The sequence below is a fragment of the Mustela putorius genome, unplaced genomic scaffold (genome assembly GCF_011764305.1).
Source record: "Mustela putorius furo isolate JIRA1106 unplaced genomic scaffold, ASM1176430v1.1 tig00000275_pilon_pilon_pilon, whole genome shotgun sequence".
Lineage (NCBI taxonomy): Eukaryota > Metazoa > Chordata > Mammalia > Carnivora > Mustelidae > Mustela > Mustela putorius.
The window spans coordinates 14,088,146-14,110,886 of NW_025421341.1; the positions used below are offsets into that span (position 1 = coordinate 14,088,146).

The 22,741-nt window shown below is 38.5% G+C and overlaps 1 protein-coding gene across 1 annotated transcript; it reads left to right on the top strand.

Annotated features, from left to right (window-relative positions):
* Positions 1–10,146: 10,146 nt before the first annotated feature.
* Positions 10,147–12,617, top strand: LOC101684388 (gamma-crystallin F-like). The gene is made up of 3 exons (XM_004767058.2): positions 10,147–10,157; positions 10,249–10,491; positions 12,284–12,617. The coding sequence occupies exons 1-3, from the start codon at positions 10,149–10,151 to the stop codon at positions 12,554–12,556; spliced, it is 525 nt and encodes a 174-aa protein (XP_004767115.2). The 5' UTR covers positions 10,147–10,148; the 3' UTR covers positions 12,557–12,617.
* Positions 12,618–22,741: the final 10,124 nt, after the last annotated feature.

Consider the following 22,741-nt stretch of genomic DNA (forward strand, 5'->3'; position numbering starts at 1 on the left):
AGAGTGATCATAACATGTTCTAATTGATTTCATTAGTCCCCTACACTATAATCATCAGAAATTATAAATAGAAATATATAATGCAATAAAGTAATAATATAGTACACAATATATTTGATATAATAAATAAGCAGAAAATATTTGCATAACTGTAGGCAATCTGAAGCTTACTTTCAAAGTAGTTTGTCCTCATGTCTTTTAGGTAACTTCATTTTACCGTATTAGATTTTCAGTTAAGCTTGACAAAGAGAAATAACTTTGAGGAAAAACAAAAATCATGAATCCTACTTTTTTATTTTTAATTTAATAAATATAGGTTGTGATCTGTATAATATTTTCACCAGAACAAATAAGTTAAAAATTAATTAATTAATACTGAGAGAAAGATAATGGAACAATAAGTAACTGTCATTGTGTGGGAGATTGACATTTAAAGGATTTAAATGTAAAATTATGTTTTTGAAAGGATATGATTTTTTAGTATGGTAATTGAACTATCTATAAGAAACAACTCAAGGAAGATTCAAATTAAATTTGCCAATGTTTTATAAAATATCCATGAATGTTTTTAACTCTCATTACTTGTAATGGCATAGTCACACTTATAATGGACATAAACCAGCAGCTATTCAACCTTGATCTTAGCAGAGTAGTGATGGGATTTAATAATCCACTCCTCTCCAATAACACTGATATGACTAAGGAAAAGATCATTCTTATCTCATCCAGTTCCATAGTAATTTCTTTCCCTCATACTCCAGAACCTAAGTTAATGCTAATCAAAGTATGGTATTTCCCTAAGGGAAATACTTTTCTAGAGTGCCTTACATTTATGTAAAGATAAATGTCATTATTTATTCCAATGTGAGTCAGGTACTACTTGTGTTCAAATGTATCTTATCTGCATTCTATTTTAACAATTTTTGATATCATATTACCATATCTATTTTATAGTTAAGGAAACTGTCGTACTCAATGGCCATATGATGACACTTAAAATCCTAGAACTGTCTGTCTAAAGCAGACAGTTTAAAACAAAATATCTGCCCCTGCTAGAGCCTTTCACCTGTTCTGAGGAATATTCATTAATTACAGCTGTGTTTGTTTTCTTCCTGTTATTGGCTTTTTTTTTTTTTCTTTTTCATATTGGGGCAACCACTGAAGACACAGTAATTATTTTCTGGACCAGGAAGATATGATGAGGGAGCAGGAGGCTGGCTGAGGACAAAGCAGGAGCTGGCGCCTTGCACCCCCTCTTCACCCTTTCCCCTCCATAAGTGTAGCATCCCTCAGGCAGCCCTGACTGCCATGAACAATAAGCAAATAGTTAACTTGCAGAGCTCACAATCCTGCTAGACAGGAGTCTCCCTTGGCTTACAAATGTCCTAAATCTCCCTAACAAAGACGATTAATAGCAGGATTGTGACACCCCACCAAAAAGTCTCCCAACTATCTTAATGTTAATGGCTGGTCTAAAGACAACACTGATCCAGCAGCAAGGGCAAGGCCTCTGGCAGGCCTGGAACATCCTGGCACCTTGTAGGCCCTCTTTAGCATATGAAACTCCACTGAAACCTCCCTTCCCTCACCTTCCCCCAACAGCAGGGTACATAACCTGCCATCCCTCACAACCGGGGGCAGCATCTCTGCCTGCCCACAGGTCCTGTCCCCGTGCTCTAATAAACCACCTTTTTGCACCAGAGACGTCTTAAGAATTCTTTCTTTAGCCGTCGGCTCCGAACCTCACCCCACCGAACCCCACCTAGGTTCAAGAACTTCATCAGATAGATAATAACATGGAGCTCCCAGAACTTCTTATTCCCTTGATAATTATAAAGTTTCCTTCATTTGGTTTCTTGTGTGGAAGAGAACATCTATGACATTAATGGGCTGACTTAATTGAAACATTGACAAGCTACTCTTTTCCCTTGAGAAAACATTTTATTTATTTTCTTAAATGTATGTGGACCTGTTCCTGGGAGGTTCATTTCTCCAGCATTTTTTTTTTCTTTTTGACATTATAACATTGTTGAGTGGTAACAGGGAGTATTCTAGAAACTCAGAAGACATAGCAATGTGCCACCTTTCCCACTATGGAAATAAACTAGGGGAAGATACATCAGTAGTTTTTTGTTCTGTTTTGTTTTGCCTTTCAAATCCACTCTATTGTCACCATTCAAAAATACAGAATACAAGTGTTAAAAAGCATTTGTGTGCTGATATCATGATGTGGAGGAGTGATTTCCATAAATTTCAGGCCTGAGGTCATTCTTAAGAAATGTGTATGTACAATTGCATTGTAGGGAAGAGTTAGCTATCCTCTTTCTGATATCTGTCAGGATTTTTTCATTTCAATCATATCAACTCTTTACTCTCGACTCTAATAATTGTTATCACAAAAATACATCCATAGTTTACTCAACTGCCACCTCTTTTTCCTTAAAGAGCAATTGGTAAAACTTTGCATTCTTATATTCAGGAAGGTCTTTAGTTTTAATAAATGGAGAAGAATGATGCTCTGAATACCTATTTCATGGTAACTTACATCAATACCGATAAACAACATCTCCATTTAGATTTTGGGGCTTTGTTTAGCTATCAGAAGATAGAATAACATATTGGAAAGGGCACTGAACTATAACTGAGGAAAACCAAATTTGGCCAGGATTCTGATACAAATTCTCTGGACCTCATCTGCAAAATAAGAACAATCATCCAAATAACTTCCAAAGTCCTTTCTAATTCTGAAATACCACATATCAAAATGGTCTCTTTCTACTGAACATGGAAAAAATAAGTTTGAATCTCAAGGAGGTGTCCCCTGACCTCAACTATTATGAGGCATCAAATTTTTGCCAAAGGATCTTGAGAATTCTTCACAAGAGTTTAAAAAGGGGAAATCATCTCCCTAAGTTAAGGCACATGCACACTTCCAAAAAAGCATGAGGGTTAAACACTAAATGAACTTTCAAGCTCCCCAACCAGAAGATTCTCAAATTCACTTGCATCTGTTCATCATAACAAGTGAAAATCATATTCTAGAATACTGGGTCTGCTGAGTGGATAAATGAGCTTAGTGTGGTCAGCTCCACTGACAATAGAAGACTCTCCCTGCTCTTCCCTGATGCTCTCCAGGTGAGGGTGTCTCTATTTGAATATTTACTAAATAAAATCATGGAAGACACTTCTCTAACTTGGCTGCACAGCCATTAACTTGGATAATCAATGACACATAATAGGAGAAGCTTTTATGTACTTAGGAGTTGGGCAATTTACTAGGTTATTTTGACATCAAATCCTTAGAACAACTATATGAAGTAATATAATACAATGATGCTTTAGTCTTACCTATAAAATGAAAAAAAAATTGTGAAATCTTGTCAAAATCAGTGCGATCTTATACATAATGCATCTTAATATTTGGTTTGTGCTCAGCTCTACAAGAATTCAAACTTTTGTCTAGGAAATTTGTAGGAATCCTAAGGGCCAACAGGATTCCCAATAGCACACAGGGAAAGTTATAGTTCCTGTTCCCATCAGACAAAAAAGAAAAAAAAAAAAGGCATAATATACAGCAGAGGTTCAGTCCTCAGAAAGCTTAAAAGTAATCCTTTAAAATTTCCTTTAAAGGTTCTAACATACCTGATTCATGCAACATACATACAACATAACTACAAAAAGCAGGACTATTTAAAGGAATGCAAAAAAACAAAATAAACGAACACACACACACAAAACCTTCACCAATATATAAAATTCACAATGTCTGGCATCCAATCAAGAACTATCAAGCATGTTATGAAGAAGGAAAATATGATTTATAATTATAATAAAAGCCAGTAAATGGACACAGACCCAGAAATGATAGCACTGATGGAATTATAGACACAAATACTTAAAAAAGAGCTATTATAAGTTAAAGATGGTAGAGAATAATGAACATAAAAAGTGGAAAATGTAAGTTATAAAAAAGACTCAAAGGAACCTCTAAAGACATAACACATTGTATCTGAAATGAAAAGTGTGTTGGATGGGACCAATAGCATATTAGATACTTTAGAAGAAAAGATCAATGAATTCAAAAAAACAGCAATATAAAATATGCTAAAATAAAGCACAAGGAGGCATAAGATTGAAAAAAAATAGAGCTTGTGGGGGATAATATCAAGCAATCTAATTAAGTGTATTCTTTGTATCCCAGAAGGTGATAGGAGGTATAAAAAAATTGAAAAAATTGTGACTTAAAACTTTCAATTTAATGAAAACTATTAATGCACAGATCCAAGAAGATCAATGACCCTGAAGCAGAATAAACAAAAGTAAAACCACTCCAAGGCATAAAGTAATCAAATTGCTGAAACAAAATAATAAAGTAAAACTTTTAAATGTCATCAGAAAAAACATAGGAATAAACGTAGGAATGACAGCAGCTTTTTCACCAGAATCTATGGAGGAAAAGAAAATAGAGTGGAACAAGAATATTTCATAATCCTGAATCAACTATACAAAAAAGCAGGTTCAATGGTTCTAGGAGCTCCCAGAGGGACAATAGCAATTCATGATCCTGCCATCCAGTGTGGAAAAACAGCTTTCACATAAGTCATCACATTTAAAAATAAAATTTAGTGGGGCACCTAGGTGGCTCAGTCGGTTAAGTGTTCAAGTCTTGATCTCAGTTCAGATCTTGATCTCATGGTCGTGAGTTCCAGGCCCATGTTGGGCTCCACACTTGGCATGGAGCCTACTTAAAAAAAAAAAAAAAAAAAAATTACTTATTTCTTTCTGTTTTCAGACTCTAACTCCATTGGCTACAATAAAATTGAAGACGGCAAGGATCTCTGTGTACTTTGTGCAGGGATATATTCCAGTCACCTAGCACAGTACTGGGTGAGGAATAGTATAAACATTGATTAAGAGTAAACTTTTCTTTCTGAATCATAATAGTAAAAGAATAAAGTTTAACTCCTCAGTTGAGAAGGTTTTATAATGATGGTGATTTAATTCCAGTTTAAATAGTTGAGGTGTACTTTGTCTTGATGGAAATGATTTAAAAATAATAGGAAGAAGACAATGTTTGAGACAGATTTTAGAAATTAGGTATTAGCTAGAGTGGGACTGTGGAAAGAAATATTCAGTTATTTTAGCTGCTGCTTTATGTTCTTTTTCTCAAAGACAAGGTGAGTTGTCTCGACATTAAGGTGATAGCAGTCTTTGAAATAAATTCCTCTAAGGATCAATAGTTCTCTGTTAAGGTTATTTGCATATGAATGAATAGTTAACTTATCTGTTAAACTAAATAATAATCTGAGAAAACAACTGCAAGTCTGGTGTATCTTTTGTTCAGTATCCTATTTTTCAATTTAAAATAAAAACGAATTGTACAACCAGTTTTGCTATTTTGCACTTGCTGACACTTACCTCTCCTTGTTTAGTGATGAATAGAATTTTAAGTGCTACAGGTGACCTCTAAAGTGTCTGGAATCTCTAAACTGAACAACCTCATTTTGAAGAAAAAGGAAACCAGAGAGGCCTTCTGAGTTACTTACTACCATATAGCTAATTATAAATGAAATGTATTTTCGTTATACATTATGTTATCATATATCACAACCTATATGTTTTCAAATATAGTGTCGTGCGTTCTGTTGTGGGGTTTTAGGACTCAATATTACTTAATTTAAGAATGCGGTATGAAGTTTCTGTTCCAGCAGCGAATATTTTTTACATTTTCCTATTGCAAACAAACAAAACCTCTGTTGTGTTTTAGACATCTAGGCCCACCATAGAAGTATTTTTTTTTTTACTTTCCTTCTCAGAAAATATATGCAGACTATTTTACTGAGGCTTATTTACATAACTATCTATTTAATGTTAACATACAAAAAGCTCTTAGAGGAAAAAGAAAACAATTGGCAAAGATTTCTTCGGGCAACAGTATTATTAGATTTATTATTTATACTCTGTCAAAGGGCTGATGTTTCTTAGACATGAGTGACAACAGCACAAACAAATGGAAGGCAAGATAGGAATCAGGCATTTTTTGCAATATTCATTAACTTGTGTTTTTATCTTGCTTAGGCCTTATTTATTTTTTCTTTCTTTTTTTTTTTTTTGTCTGAAGCATGCTACTGTTCCTGGTTTAATAGTTATTGACTCTTTGGTAAAGAAAGGTAATGGCTAAATTTTTTTCTGATAAAAAAATATTGAGCAATCTTACCCTACAACCAATAATCACACTACTGGGTATTTACCCTAAAGATACGGGATCCAAAGGGGCATGTGCACCTGAATGTTTACAGCAGCAATCTCCACAATAGCCAAACTATGGAAAGAACCTAGATATCCATCAACAGATGAATGGATAAAGAAGATGTGGTATATATATACACAATGGAATACTATGCAGCCATCAATAGAAATGAAATCTTGCCATTTGCAACGACGTGGATGGAACTAGAGGGTATCATGCTGAGCGGAGAAAGACAACTATCATATGATCTCCCTGATATGAGGAAGTGGAGATGCAACATGAGGGGGGTATGGGGTTAGGAGAAGTATAAATGAAACAAAATGGGATTGGGAGGGAGATAAACCATAAGTGACTCTTAATCTCACAAAACAAACTGAGGGTTGCTGGGGGGAAGGGGGTTGAGAGAAGGGGGGTGGGGTTATGGACACTGGGGAGGGTATGTGCTCTGGTGAGTGCTGTGAAGTGTGTAAACCTGGCGATTCACAGTCCTGTATCCCTGGGGCAAATAATACATGATATGTTAATAAAAATAATTTTTAAAATATTGAGCAATCTTGCTCCCTGAGTAATTTCTAAATTTCTTTTCTCTTGGTTTTATTGAATTACTTGGAATCAGATATTTAAAATGTATTACGTTTTAATCCTTTGGCAAAAAAAAATAGCTTTGCAAGTTCAAAATATGAAAAATAGTCTTACATCTTTAATCGTAACTTTATTTTCTCCTCAGGCATCATGGAGCCAGAATCTTTATATATATATTGTATAACCACAGATGTATTTAGAATTCAACTATCTTTAAACCCATTGGATGCAATGGACCTCTTCTTGCTTCTTTTTCTTCCCAACTTGAAATTGGAAATTTTACTTAATTTTTAGCATCTCTTTCAGCATGCTGACACAAAGGGTAGACTTTTTTACCCGTGTTTCGTATAGTCTGCATTTCACATCCGCTATCACAAACTGATCAAAGGTGAATTGTCTCTAAATTATGTTCTGCTATTAGCATGAATGCTATAAATTTACTAAAAGCAAACACCTATATTAAATTGCAGATGGTTTGTAAGATCTTGATAAATGACAATTGTGGCAGACAGAGTCACTTCTGCCTCAGCTAAATACTGCTGGGGCTAATAGCACTTGGTATTTCTCTGCATAGCTCATTTGAGACTTGGTACCTCTCTGTGATCAGTGTTGGGGGACTGCAGCTGCCTCTTATAGAAACAAACTCAATCACAGAATTTCATTGTACAGCCTATGATTTAGAGTAGAATTATAATTTGTTGGCTGTAATATTTAATCCACAGGAGGCCTTAAAAATACTTTAGGAAAGAATACAATTGCTAGGAAATTCATTATTTGATGTTTGTTTTGGGAAAATAAACACTGATCAAAAGGCTCAAATAAGAAAGCAGTCAGTTGGAAGAAAGTTTGCCACATCCTTTTGGGAAAACATGCTGTAAGCCTTTAGAAGAAAGAGCCCGGCCATTCAACTCTTCATATTCTTTTGCCATACTTAGTACTGCATGCTTTATTTGATGGGCTTAATTCCCATTTTACTCTGCACTATCTTTTAGTGGACTGATTTTCGTGTTTCGTTTTTTTGCCCAAGAGCTTAGAGATAATGCTTAAGTGCCTAGTATCACTTTGGGGGCTGGTGGTATAAAAAACATATTCCTGCTAAGGTTTGTGCCCAGTATTTCCACACTATTTGTCTTTCTGGTCATACAGTAATAAAGTTTTTCACCTGATTTCCTAACTAATGTAGAAGTTGATGCTTATTTTCAGGCTCCTGGAAAGTTTTAGTTAAAAAGGAATCTACTCAGTTCTAAGTTTTGTATGTCAGAAGATAGAGGGTAAAGTTAAAATTTAAAAAGCATCATGAATAACTGAACTAATCCTCAATGAGTTAAGAAAAATAAACAAATAAATCCTTAATTTCATTTTTAAGTAATGAGCATAAAGGACCATTTACAAATGGTCATTCAAACCAGAACTCCAAACTGAAATCTGCTTCTGGACCAGACTGTGAATTTGTCCAAGCCCACTTTTAGCACATTCTCTTTGCCAGCTCTTCAAACCCCATTTCCTGGGCCCACTTTTCATAAGCTAATCTCTGGTTATCCAGAACTTTCCATGTGGTATTCACTTCATTCTTGTTCTCTTTGGCATGGTGCCATGATCCAATGTTTCCAGACTTTATCACAGCAAAATCCATCAGGCCTATGTTTCATTCTCTCAAGATCTTTTCACAAGAAATTAGCTAGCTGTCCTGGGAAATTCATTAATGCTGACACATTAAAAAAAATGACAATTTTATTATGTATTGTGGTTAGTGGGTAAGGCATTTGCATTTTAAAAGGCATTGTGGGAGTCACAATACCTAAAAATCAATGGTTTTCAAATATTTTTAAAAATTATTATTACGTGGTAAAAAATCCTGTTTTCAAATAAAGTTTATATAAAACAGATACAAGTGAAAATGATCTGGCTGCAGCAGGGAAATAAGCCCGCCTTTCTCTTATACTGGCTGTCTGAGTGACTCTGGATCATCTCTGAGGAATTTCTACAGTTCCCAACAGCGTACAAACCATCCCATTAATGCAGTGGGGAAACCAATGCTGAGAGTGTTAAGCATGTGGCACTTTTAGAGCAGTACTTTTCAATGGGGGGGGGGGCGGTGAGGTTGCCCCCTTCAGGGATGTTTGCCAATATCTGAAGATATTTTCGATGATCATAATGTGGGGAAGGAAGAAGGGAGTGCTCCTGGCCTCTGGTGAGTAATACACAGGATGTTGCTAAAAATCCCACCTACCATGTGGGACAGCCACCCACAGCACAGAGTGTTTTGGTCTAAAAGGTCAGATAGTGCTGAGGTTAAGAAAGCCTGCTTTAAAGAGAGGAGGGCTCCGGGAGCTGCGGGGGGGCGGGGGGGTGGTGAATTGGTCTTCCCAGGGAGGCAGGAAGACTCCTTAACTGCAAAGCAGCCAGGACTTGCCTGGTGCTGGGAAAGGGAGAGAAGGAAGAAGCTTTGTAGGATTTAAAATTATGTTATATTTGCACATTAACTAGCAGCTAGATCCAAACAAATACACTTAGCACTTAACAAAATTATTAAACAGAAAGTTACCATGTGAATTGGAACCCCCAGTGAGTGACCTCATGAATTCCAAAAGTGAAGGTCTCCTTGCCTGTGCTGGGAGAGGCACCCCAGCTGAGGCACTGGAGATCGCCCTGGTCCAGCCCAGTCTCCAGGGGGCAGAGTGGAGGCCCTTGTCCAAACCTGGCTGCCTCAGGGTCAAAGCCCCTGGTCACCCTTCTTCAAGTGTTAGCAATATTTGCTGTACCCACTTGTCAGCCTGTAGGGTCATGGAGAGGCTCTTCCTTTTGGAGGTAAATCTCACCTTACTTTCAATGTACTGTGGAGAAGACAGGTTCTTCCCCATGTTCCAGATTCTCACACCAAGAAAATGCTCTCTATTCAAAACGTCTCGTGCTGGGGTCCATTCTGACCTCAGACTCAGTCACTACCCGACTCTGCTACTCAAAAGGAGATGATCTTGAAATTTAAAAAGATAACTGAAATATTTCATTGCAATTATTAACTCGATTAAGGGCTTTTGCTCAGTTCTAAATTCCTAAATAGGCTTCATTTAAAGGCCCCAGAGACTCCAAGTGACAGTTTTAACACGGGTCATCAATTCGAAAACACTGGAGAGTCTAAGAGAAAACGTACAATAAGTCCCCCACCCCACCCCCGCAGTCATTATGTAGAAAAGAGAGAGAGAAAATCCCCTCCTCACCCCGCGGGCCCCTTTTGTGTTGCTCCTGCCAACGCAGCAGCCCTCCTGCTATATAGACGCGCGCCAGGGCGGCCCATCACTGACCTCCATCAGCAGCCATGGGGAAGGTGAGCCCAGCGCAGCCGCAGGCCAGGAGGGGGCCCCGCACGCTGGGGTCCTGGGCCAGGCCTCTGAGCCTTTCCCTCTCTTGCCTTGCAGATCACTTTCTACGAGGACCGGGGCTTCCAGGGCCACCACTACGAGTGCAGCAGTGACCACCCGAACCTGCAGCCCTACTTCAGCCGCTGCAACTCGGTGCGCGTGGACAGCGGCTGCTGGATGCTCTATGAGCAGCCCAACTACGCGGGCTGCCAGTACTTCCTGCGGCGCGGGGACTACCCCGACTACCAGCAGTGGCTGGGCCTCAGCAACTCGGTCCGCTCCTGCCGCCTCATCCCGCACGTGAGTCCAGCCCCCCAGGCCCTGCTGGGTCCTCCCGCCACATGAGCGCTCCAGACCCGGCTTTCAGACTACGGGGCGGCAGCCTTCTGTTGCTGCTCTATGTTCTCCTTTCCTTTCTGAATATCTCCAAGGATTTCTTCCACTGAAAATGTGGTGCAGTGCTTTTAATTTAAAGATTTATTTTGCTTTGCTAAAATTAAACTCACCTCTACTGGGAAAATTCACGGTGTCCATGGCTCTGGTGACAAATAAAGCAACATGTTGAAACTGGTTCATCAGGTGTCCTGGGGCTAGTTCCTCGGGCTACTTCTCTCTCTTCATCTGTAAAATGGGGCCAATAAAAGTAGCTAAATCTTAGGGTTGGAATAAGGCTGAAGGCAGAGTACCTAGTACATGGCAAGCCACCACTTCCCCTAAATATTAACTATTATTATTATATATGTTATATATATTATTATTATGAACATCAAGTCCCGCTTTTCAGTCAGTCAAAACAAATAACCAACGAGCTGATTCTGGCAGCTCCTGCAAAACCCACTGTTCCCCAAATCAAGCCCCTGTGTCCTGAAATCCCACAGTTGGGGATTCTCTAATCTATGACACAGTCCTGTGGAAATGCGCCGCTTTTGCAAAGTGTGAAACCCACTCAGACTGACTCAAACCCATGCCTTGATGGACCCAGAGGAGGAGGAAGAACCTGAAAGTCCCGGTTTCTCCTTTCCCGTCTGGACTTTTCTAATTACAGACTGAACACCCCAGTCATTAGTATCTCATAAAAAAAGAAAAGTCTAGAATGGTTGCTCCACCTGCACCAGGCTGCCGTGAAGACCAAATTAACTGATGTACGTGTGGGTCCTTTCCCAACCGCGGGAGATTCCTTATTAGCCATCTTTCATCCTGCGGATGATCGCTCGTGAGAACTTCTAAAGACCTATCAGCAGCGGGAGCAGGAAGATACTGAGACGATCAGCACCTTCTGGAAGGGACATAAAAGTAGAGCAAGTGCTCAAGGAAAAATAGGCAGGATTTGCTCCAGACAAAAAAGTCTAACTTCACATTTTTTATAAGGTTTTATGCTCCCTTGGTCCTGGGCAGGTCTCCTTCATGATCTTTGGCCCCCATGTTGGTTCATTACATAAGCAGACTTGCAGAAGCGTGTATTAGAACTGAGAAATAAATCTCATCTTTGTGATGCCTCTTGCCTTTCAGGATCTCAGAGTAGCAGGGCTTAAAGTAGATGAAAGGGACTAGGGGTCACCTGGGCTATACTTTCTTTTCGAATTGCTGCCAGTCTGCGACTTCACCTGAAGGAAAAGCAACTTGGCTTCCTTTCCCACTAGCTTCTTCTAATACTCTTGAGATCAAAATTATAACTTTCTTTTCCAAGGGATCCTTTTAAATTTTTTATTTAAATATTTAATTATTTTTATGCCATCCAATGATCACTTCAGTCCACTATAAGCCCATAAAGGTCAGAGAAATATAGATATACATAGTTACTTAAGAGTGATACTAACTAGGGCCAGCATGTATGATTTATATAGGTTGGGGCCCTAGAAACGCTAGGGAATGCATGCATAATTTGATCTAGGAGAATGATGCTTTCTTCAGTTTTGCAACGTACAACTTATTTAACTGTACACAGCTGCCCTGGTGTTGCCTATCTTTAAAACTTGTTATCTTTGATATAGAAAAGATAAAGAGATGTCCGTTCCCCCTGTGGGGTGTGTGACTGGTTGCAAAGGGCTAGGTTTTCTGACTTCTCCTCATCTGCTCATTACTAAACCCACAGACCAGCTCCCACAGGATCAGGATCTACGAGCGAGAGGTCTACAGGGGCCAGATGGTAGAGATCACTGAGGACTGCTCCTCCCTTCATGACCGCTTCCACTTCAGTGAGATCCACTCCTTCCACGTGCTGGAGGGCTGCTGGATCCTCTACGAGCTGCCCAACTACCGGGGACGGCAGTACCTGCTGAGACCGGGGGACTACAGGTGCTACTACGACTGGGGGGCCACGAGTGCCCGAGTGGGCTCACTGCGGAGAGCCATAGATTACTATTGAAGTATTTGTACTATACCCTGTTCTCCATCTGGAAACTAATAAAATATTTCCTGTGTGTTTGATGCAACTATGTGGTCCTGTTTGCCTTTTAGGCTCAGGAGAATGCAAGCTGGGAATAACATGGATTTGCTTACACAGATCAGTGGAAAGGGTGGTATGTGGTAGCAGTTGAGAGCACAGCCTCTGGAGTCAAATGCCTTGTCCAAATCCTTACTAGCTATATAGCATTTCTGTGCCCCAGCTTCCCAACTTGCAAAACTCAGGGTAATAATATTCTTTGTCTCATAACGTTATGATGTGGAAAACTCAGGGTAATAATATTCTTTGTCTCATAACGTTATGATGTGGATTACATGAGTTTTTATTTTAGAGTCACTGACATAGTTTAGCTTTGCATATAGTAGTTTCTAGGAAGGTGTTCTATAAGCTTGCTGGCAGAACCCCTCATCACCTTCTTAGTACTCTTCCTTAGTAGACATCTCTTTTGGAGGTTGTATTAAGTGGGACAACTGAGTGATAGAGTTAGATAAGTTTGCTAAGATAACTTGTCTAATATGACTTAGGTCTTAAACATATGTGACTGGCTGAATAGATTTATTATTTTTGTATCCAGAGCATAAATATAAGAAAGAAGTGTCACGTAAGCAAAAAACCCAAATGACTCTTCCAAACATTTTTCTACTTACCGGAGGTAGAGAGCACTCAGGTAGTGTGTGCACTGATGAGAATGAGCACGGAGTGACAGAAGTAAAGACAGGTGGTGCATGATCAGGAAAGTAAAATGCAATCACGGCAGATGAAGTTCCTCAAATGAAACCTACTTAGGTATTTTATTACATCACAAGATTTTAAGTGTAAATACTAGACTTCTCCATTTCAGAGGTTTATCATGTACGTGAGAAAAAACAAATTTCTTCCTAGCTTAGGGATTTGTCTCATGGTAAAAATGGCAACATCTTGTTGAAATATGGTCTTGGGGAGCTGAAGGGCTATTATTATGAAAGAACCACTGCAAGCGATTTTCTATCTAAAAAAAAAAAAAAAAGAAGAAGAAGAAGAAGAAAGAAAAGAAAAGAAAGGGAATATGTTCAGCTAGGAAATATATTGTTTCCCCAAACCTCAAACATTAGACAGATTATTTATGCCTAACATTTTATTTCACTAACACCCATGCATGCTCCAAGGCATGTGGAGAAGCTCTATGGACATTTAAATCCGTACTGACCAAGACATCAGTCACTGGCACATGAAAACCCTGAACAACTGAAACGAGCTTTGTCCAAAACAAAGCTGTCACCAGATGTCAAAGACTTAGTGTAAAAAGTAAAATATAAGGGGCGCCTGGGTGGTTCAGTGGGTTAAAGCCTCTGCCTTCGGCTCAGGTCATGATCCCAGGGTCCTGGGATTGAGCCCTGCGTCGGGCTCTCTGCTTAGCAGGGAGGCTGCTTGCCCTTCTCTCTCTGCCTACTTGTGATCTCTCTCTCTCTCTCTCTGTCAAATAAATAAAACCTTTAAAAAAAAAGATCTCATCATTTTTCATGTACATTTAAGACTGAAATGATAATAGTTGGGTCTCTTGTTAAGATAATTTTATCTTTTTTATATCTTTATATATATTTTTAATATTTATATATTATATATATTTTATATAGTTATATTTTATATGTTTTTTTATAATTTTATCTTTTTAATGTGGCTACTCAAAAATTTAAGATGACCTTTGTGCTTCTCATTCCATGTCTATGGGGCAGACACCCAAGCTGGGAAGATGAGCGGTAATTCATTTTCAGATACAGCCCAGCCTGAAACTGAGTGATATGAAACGAAAATGAAGAGATGGCAGAGAACACGTGAAAGCTTTATAGAGTCATCAAACGTCCCGTCTCTCATGGGGAGATAATGAAGTTATCACTGTCACCTTTCACGGACTGAGGCAGTGGAGGGCTAGGTCCTGGCCTCATCCCATCACGCGGCTCCTCCACTAACTACTGATGTTCTGACAATAAACATGAATCATCCTCCATCCTACAGGCACAAATTCCTCCCCTCCTCCCTCTCCCTCTGCTGTGACGGCCCTTCAGCTGCAGCAGTCTCATTCTGGAAGCTGACACCTTTGCCTCCCCTACTAGATTCTACACCTCGAGAGCTAGGAAAAATGTCTCAAACGTATCTGTATCTTCCGAAGGATCGAGCCGAGTATGCCTGGTTCAAAATAGGCCCAGTGATGTTGAGCAAATATATTCCTAAAAGGAGAAAGTGTATGTGAACCAATAGTTTCTGCAGATTGGATCAGAGAATGATACATTGAACATTCTTTTCTGGCGATAGTGCCTCCATCTAAGGGAGAGAGGAGGGGGTACATCTAAATGTCCTGGGTGGCCGGGAAGGTAACAAGAATGTGAGGAGCTGCTAGAACATCGTAAACAGAGGCTGGAGGCATTTAAGATTAACTGGAAAGTACATGTCCCACCTAAAGGCATCATGACTCAACCAGTTTAAAACACATGGAAAATGTGATCCAGCTGAACCTAAGGGGTGTTCCTTGGCCTTCTCTGCACAGATCTACCCTTAAAAATCTACCCTAACTAAAAAAGAATGCTTCAGGCAAAAAGAGACAGGTTTTCACAAAGGATGACCTTTGGGGACCTTTAAGTCCCACCACTGTCCGGTGGCTATGGGATGTCCGTTTACTATGGCGGATTTCTCATGTGTTCAATTCATTAACCACAGAGACCAAATGGAACCATATTCTCCAAGTTAAAAGAAAAATTTCCATTAACTAAGAGCTATTGGCAGACAGACCAGAAGCTGGGCTACTACCTCAGTGCAATTTCTTTCTTTCTTTCTTTTTAATCACTTAGATATTTTTTAATTTAATTTAATTTTATTTTCAGTGTTCCAAAATTCATTGTTTATGTACCACACCCAGTGCTCCATGCAATACGTGCCCTCCATAATACCCACCACCAGGCTCATCCATCCCCACAACCAGGCTCATCCAACCCCCCAGCCCCCCTCCTCCAAAACCGTCAGTTTGTTTCTCAGAGTCCACAGTCTCTCATGGTTTGTCTCCCCCTCTGAATTCCCCCAATTCACCTCTCATCTTCATTTCCCAATGTCCTCCGTGTTATTCCTTATGCTCTACAAGTAAGTGAAACCATATGATAATTGACTTTCTCTGCTTGACTTATTTCACTCAGTGCAATTTCTTATGCGGCCTTGTCCAGCCTGAAGTTTGCATCCTGACAAGATGGTAATAGAAGACATGTCAAGTATCTTTTCCCTGTGGGTCTTCCATTTTAGTTCCATCCTCTCCTTCTTCTGGTCCCGCAGCTCCTCTGATGCAAGAAAACAGACTTGTCACTTCCAGTTGAACCTATTAGTCATAGGAAGTAAATTCGTGCTGGAGTTTCCAAAACTCTGCCCCATTATGCCACATTCTCGACCCCCCTGCCTTCTCAGCCTTGGCCATTCTTCTCCTTGGACAGCATCAAAAAAGAGCTGACCACTTTCAGCACCACTGAGGTGTAGTTTTACAGTCTCATATGTCATCTTCCTTCTGGTATTGCAGAAAATAGAGTTTACATTTTTTATTCACCTTTTTACTTTTGTAAGAGACATATGAGGGGAAGAAAATTATCTTCCCCTTATATGTCTCTTACAAAAGTATGGTGTGAATACATTTCACACCATACTTTTGTCTTGCAATGAACATAAAATGAAGGGATGTCCTCAGAGTCAAGGCAGGGAATTCATCACCTGAACAAAGTGGTCTTGAAAAGCCCTTGATGAATAGACCCAGTGTTAGAGACTTGGGGAATTTCTTCACAGAGATAATGGTTGAACCTGTACAATTATCTAGCATATCCAAGGAGAGTGTGGGAGAAATGAGGGATCCCAGATTAGAGAAACTCCTAGTAAGTTGAGGAGAAACAAATTATTTAAGAAAATGAATTAAAAGGAACCAGTTTGAATTCAAGATTGCCGGTAATATTTTGTTCAACTATTTGAAGTATTGTTAAACCAAGGATTATATCGCAAACTTCTATGCTTTAAAACAACTGTAGTCAGTTCTTGGAGATCTTTGTTCTGTTTTGTTTTTGCTTTAATTTAAAATTCATCTTCATTCAATCATAGCTGCACTGGATTATTTGTAAGAGAGAAATTCTTATAAATGAGGTAATATGAGGACCAACATTAAAGTACCATTTGGGGTATCTGGGTGGTTCAGTCATTAAGCATTGGACTCTTGATTTTGGTTCATGTCATCATCTCAAGATCATGAGATCGAGTGCCATGCTAGGCTCTGCACTGGGCATGGAGCCTACTTAAGATTCTCTCTCTCTCTCTCTCCCTCTCCCTTGGCCCCTCTCCCCACAAATAGTCTTTCTCCCTCCCCTCAAAAAAAAAAGTATTATTTAAGCCAATAACTATACATACATACATTAAAATCTATGGAGTCATTTAAAAATATCGTGTAAACTGAGTCACCTGAGTGGCTCAGTCAGTTGACTCTTAATTTCAGCTCAGGTCTAGATCTTGGGCTTCTGAGAGACCAAGGCCCTCACTGGGCTCTGTGTTCAGTGCAGTCTTCTTGAGATTCTCTCCCTCATCCCCTCCTCCTACTTATGCCTGTGCATGGCACATGCTTTCTCTCTAAAATAAATAAATAAATATTTTTTAAAAAAATTGTGTAAAATGGATCCCATAGTCAAAGATAAATCTTTAAAATAGATTCAATACATTAAAATTATGTGTGTGCACACAAATGTATACAGAAATTGATCCAAAATTATGCATGTATATATGTGTGCTCAGAAGAAATATGACCAAAACATGCTCATATGATATTAAAGTGGTTGTCTCTATATAGATGAGATTGTGTCTTTCTTATTTTCCTTCTCTATATTTTCTGATTCTTCTCTTAAATTATGTATTGTTTTTACAAAAAAAAAAAAGAAATTAAATAAACTGAAGAAGAGAAACAATAAAACCCCCAAAGAAAAAAAATTTAATATCTACCTTAATTGTTGACATTGTTATAGATTTTATGAAAAGCATGAAAAATCACTGGTTAAAAATATTCATCTTTGACTTTACCCTGGCCAGATCAATACCTTAACCATTGTTTAATGGGATCATGTGTTCATACTTAGAAGAATAACCAGATTTTATAGGAGTTGTAGTGAAGAGAAAAACAGTGAACCACTAAAGAGATAAAAATCGGAAAGTGAGAGAGCTGAGTTGGATGTCCTAGAAGTCACTCTTTTCGGATGCTGGAATGTCAAGAGGAATGAGAGTTTAATCCAGGCTGTACAATCCATTTTTAGGAAGATTACGTAGGGTACTGTGCACAGGTTTCAGATTACAAATGTTTAACAAGAAAGCCCCAAGTCTCATTAATACAACTATTGCAGAAAATCAAATAAGATGGAGTCCTATTTGATAGTTGTTGAAATGTAATCCAGTCGGAGACAAAGAATAATTCAACAAGCGGGACCCAGATGCTTCCTGCCTTATCAGTGATCCTGACACATCCATAAGCTCTTGCTGGATATGAAGAATAAGTTTGCTCCAATACCATATTTGGATGATACCAAAGTCCCACATTTCAGTTATGAAGGAATTCAGAGAGATTTTCCCTTCAAGATGCACGCACAGATATTTTGCAGAAATATTCAAAAACGTTTGTCAAACAGCTGACTGAGAGTAGCTATTTATGGAATTTGAAAAATAAAACCTAGAGGATTTGGAAAATTCACAAAGTATTCATTAACATAACCAGCCGAGAACCTGAATATTGCATGCTGTTCTTTTCAAACGAATTTAATAGATCAAAGCCAAAGAAAAAAGCATATCAAAAAGAGAAACTTTTTAAAAATGTTCAAATCTTGTTCTAGTTTTCAAAACTCAATTCAAGTACTTTTTTTTGACAAGATGAGGACAATGGTAAATTTCCTTTTGTTCTGACATGCAATTATTTTTACCCTGCTGCATTTGTAGCCATAAAGAAAGATGCTGTCAGGCTGATTGACTGAAGGAATTCTCCACAGTGGAGGAAACTAGAATTTTGATAAAAGACTGAATAATGAAGTGATAAACTGTTTACAGCCATCAAGAGGTAAAGAGCTACTTTAGTATGAGTTACATGTATGATTAGTTTCATGAACAACCTTTACTCTAGGCAGTAGAGGAGTTCAGTGCCATACTTACTAATTAAATTGAAAGAGAAAAACTGAAGTCTTTGATTCACAATAAATATATATTGATAACAGCTCGACCTTACAAGTAGTGTGCATTTCACAAAAGGGGACTGTGATGCATAGTCGGTTATGTTCACTTACACGTTTATGCCAGATGTTAGCCAAATTAAATGGAGTATCAAATTACAGAGGGAAAAAAAAGAGAATGCAGAAAGAAGACATGTGTCTTCAGGATTCAGAGTTTGTTTACTATTTTGTAGTATACATATCTACTTTGTGAAAATGAAGGCAGTGGAACATTTTGGAAACTACTTTCCCAGAAACCCTCGGGATCCAGACACACCACCCTGAACACACACATTTGTAGGGGACAAGATATGCCACATTTCTCAATTTACTTGGAAAGGCATGCCTTTCTTCTGATCTTCTCTTTAATTGTGCCTATGTGCCTTGTATTTTTTAAAAACTGGGATTCCTAATTACTAACCACTTCACTCCAGGAAGAACACCTCCATGTTAGTCTGGTGCAGATTAATGCAAGTTGTTGTGTGGAACAGAGATGTGAGGATGGTCCTCACATGAGGACAGGAGTACAAGCGGCTGGCTTTGGCTTCTTGCTCCTCCTGGCACAGACATGCGGCTTTCCACATACTCTAAGATGTGTAAACGTTTTGATTTTTTTTGTCTGTTAAATAGGGGAAGTAAAATATTGTATGTATTTGCCTTGCACAGTGCTAAGTGCAGACTGGGTGTTTAATAATGGTGCTTTCTTTTCCTTTCTTCACCAAAATTGATGGCTCTGTTATCTGGTAATTTATGGCAGATTACTTTGCTCTGTTGAAGACATTAGGAAAATCATGGATTTCAGTCAAATGGGGATATGAAAAAATAAAAATAAAAACACTACCTAGCATATATCTGGCATGTAATAAGTAATAGTTTGATTTTCTTTCTTTTCTTAATTTAAGGGGACAGTATTTGAGACTAATATTTGACTTTGGTGGATTTACAAAGTATACCAATCTAATCTTTCCAGTACTGGATTGGTTTTATCCAATAAATAGCCATGACTAAATAACAAAATAATAGAACAAGAATTTAGGACAGAAAGTCTTTGTTCTCTAAATTCCAGTGTCTCTATTACATATGGATGCAATTACACTCAATGCTTTCCTGGGTGAACTCTTTAAGTAAATTAGGTCATTCTATAAAGTATTCATAGGACAGTCAAGGTTTATCATCCATTCATAATTTCCCTTATTCAAATCCTGTGCTTCCTTTGTCAGAAAGGAAGCTGATCTTCTGAATTGAAATCTGCTCTGATTTGAGATTCCCTATGACCCTGCAATTGCACTACTGGGTATTTGCCCCAAAGATATAGATGTAGTAAAAAGAAGGGCCATCTGTACCCCCAGTGTTCATAGCAACAATAGCCACAGTCACCAAACTGTGGAAAGAACCAAGATGCCCTTCAATGGATGAATGGATAAGGAAGATGTGGTCCATATACACTATGGAGTATTATGCCTCCATCAGAAAGGATGAATACCCAACTTTTGTAGCAACATGGGTGGGACTGAAAGAGATTATGCTGAGTGAAGTAAGTCAAGCAGAGAGCCAGTTATCATATGGTTTCACTTACTTGTGGAGCATAAGGAATAACACAGAGGACATCGGGAGCTGGGGAGGAGAAGGGAATTGGGGGAACTGGAATTAAAAAAAAAAAGAAATCTGCCTGATTTGAGAAATAAACTATAAACTTCTGGGCTATTTTGTCTTCTTGAACTTAGGGTCTATAATGGTGGTTTCCCCTTTTGTGCAGGGATTGCATCTCTGTGGATGCCTGAAAGTGGATAGTACCAAACCCTATATACTATGTTTCTTCCTATACATACATCTATGATAAAGTTTAATTTATAAATTAGGTACAGAAGAAATTAAAACAATAAGTAACAATACAATAAAATGATTATAACAATACACTGTAATAAAAGTTATAAGAATGTGGTCTTTCTTTCAAAATCTTACTGTACTGTATTCACCTTTCTTCTTATGATGATGTAAGGTGATAAAACGCCTACATGGTGATATGAAGCAATGACATAGGTATGTGATGAAACATTAGGCTACTGTTAACCTTCTAACATCCTCTCAGATCATCTGCTTCCAAACCTGGTTGACCTCAGGTAACTGAGACCTTGTTGACCTCAGATAACTGAGACCATGGGTAAGGGGAGACTGCTGTATGCCCTCAGTGCATTGCAGTATAGAACAAATGCTCATGGGACGTGGAAGTTTCTCTTTTAAGAACCAGAAAATAAACAAGGTAAAAGGATGCTCATGTAGAATGGGCATCAGTGCTGACTGAATGCAGAGAAGTGAGGATTTATTGAGGTTTTCGGTATTTGAAAAGAAAGCAATGTCCTCAGGATTCTCAAATTCTGTCCCAAAGTTCCTTCTCCGGAATCATCAGAATCAAAGAAAAGAAGTGACAAGGTGAGGGTTGTGGAGACCGGTGGGTGGCTGAGGGTCCTTCCCTTCTTTCATCGGATTCCTTTATTTATCCTTTATTTATTACAGTGTTCCAAAAGGGAAAAGATGGTCTTGTGTGAGAACAAGGTCTTGATATCTTAGGATCAGTATGATATTGATGATAATGATTATAGTAAAGAAATAACAGGGCACCTGGTGGCTCAGTCGTTGGATGTCTGCTTTCGGCTTAGGTCATGATCCCAGGGTCCTGAAATTGAGCTGCATATCAGGCTTCCCAGGAAGCCTGCTTCTCCCTCTCCCACTCCCCCTGCTTGTGTTCCCTCTCTTGATGTGTCTCTCTCTGTCAACTAAATAAATAAAATCTAAAAAGGAAAAAAAAAGAAATTCAAATGCAAATATTGTTAGTATCTTTAAGGATAGTATCAATTATGCACATAATGTACATGTAATTAATATGTGGATCACTTATGTCCATTTTCATCTCTCCTTTTCCTCATGGATGATGCATCCCAGTGTTGCTTCTGTGAGATCCATGTTCAAAATTGCAATCAGAAAGTGAATATTTTGAGTATTTCTTTGAATAGTTCTTGAAACTGAAATCTAATTATTTCTAGAATGGTACTTCTGAGTTACCATGTTTTACCCAGGGAAGTTTTTATTCACATTACCAGTCAAATGTTAAAAGAAGAAAACGGCCTTGCCACAAGGATAATTTGTCTTCATATTCTGTCAATCACTTTCTTTTCCCTGAGTTTCCTGGCAGTGTGGTATAGATGTGTACTGTTCACTGTTGACTGAATATCTACCATCTATTCTTCCTTTTTCTTACAAAATTCAAACTGTGTTCAAGTGTTCAGCCTTCTCAATGTGCTGTGTCATTCCCAGGGAATGCCATCCTATCCCCAGCTCCAAAGTGGTTAATTCTAAACCAATTGTGTTAATCCTGTTAGCCTATCCAATCAAGGACCTCAGCTTTAAGCCTGACAGATCAAGGCATTCTCCTGATGACTTACACCAGATGAGAGTGACATATGACCTAAACTGGCTCAACCGTACTACAGGAAAGCCTACTGTTTCATCACTGAAGTAAAAGCCTTCTTTTTGTCCTGCTGGGTTATTCAAGTGGCTACACAGCCTCTTGAATCATGGGTAGGTTGGCAATAAGTGAAAAGTCCAGAAACTACCTCATTTTAATAAATTCATTTATAAATAAATTGGTCATTTAATAAAGTAAATTCATGGAAGAAGGCACAGCCAAGGAAATTGCAGGAAAGCCAGAATCCCATTTTAACCATGCTTGGAGATTATCCTCACTCTGAACTTCTTATTATGTGAAATACTAAATATCTTTATATAGTTCAAGCTAATTTGAGATGAAGTTTCTATTGGAAGTAGCTCAAAGAATTGTAACTGAGGCAGGGGGAAACTCACGTTATCTGCATCTCCTAAGAAGGCCCTCCTGAATTTAGTCCAGTTACATTTTTCCAAA

Coding starts and splice junctions, on each gene's coding strand:
- LOC101684388 (XM_004767058.2), top strand. Junction 10,492..12,283: donor CCTGCCGCCTCATCCCGCAC/GTGAGTCCAGCC, acceptor CTAAACCCACAG/ACCAGCTCCCACAGGATCAG.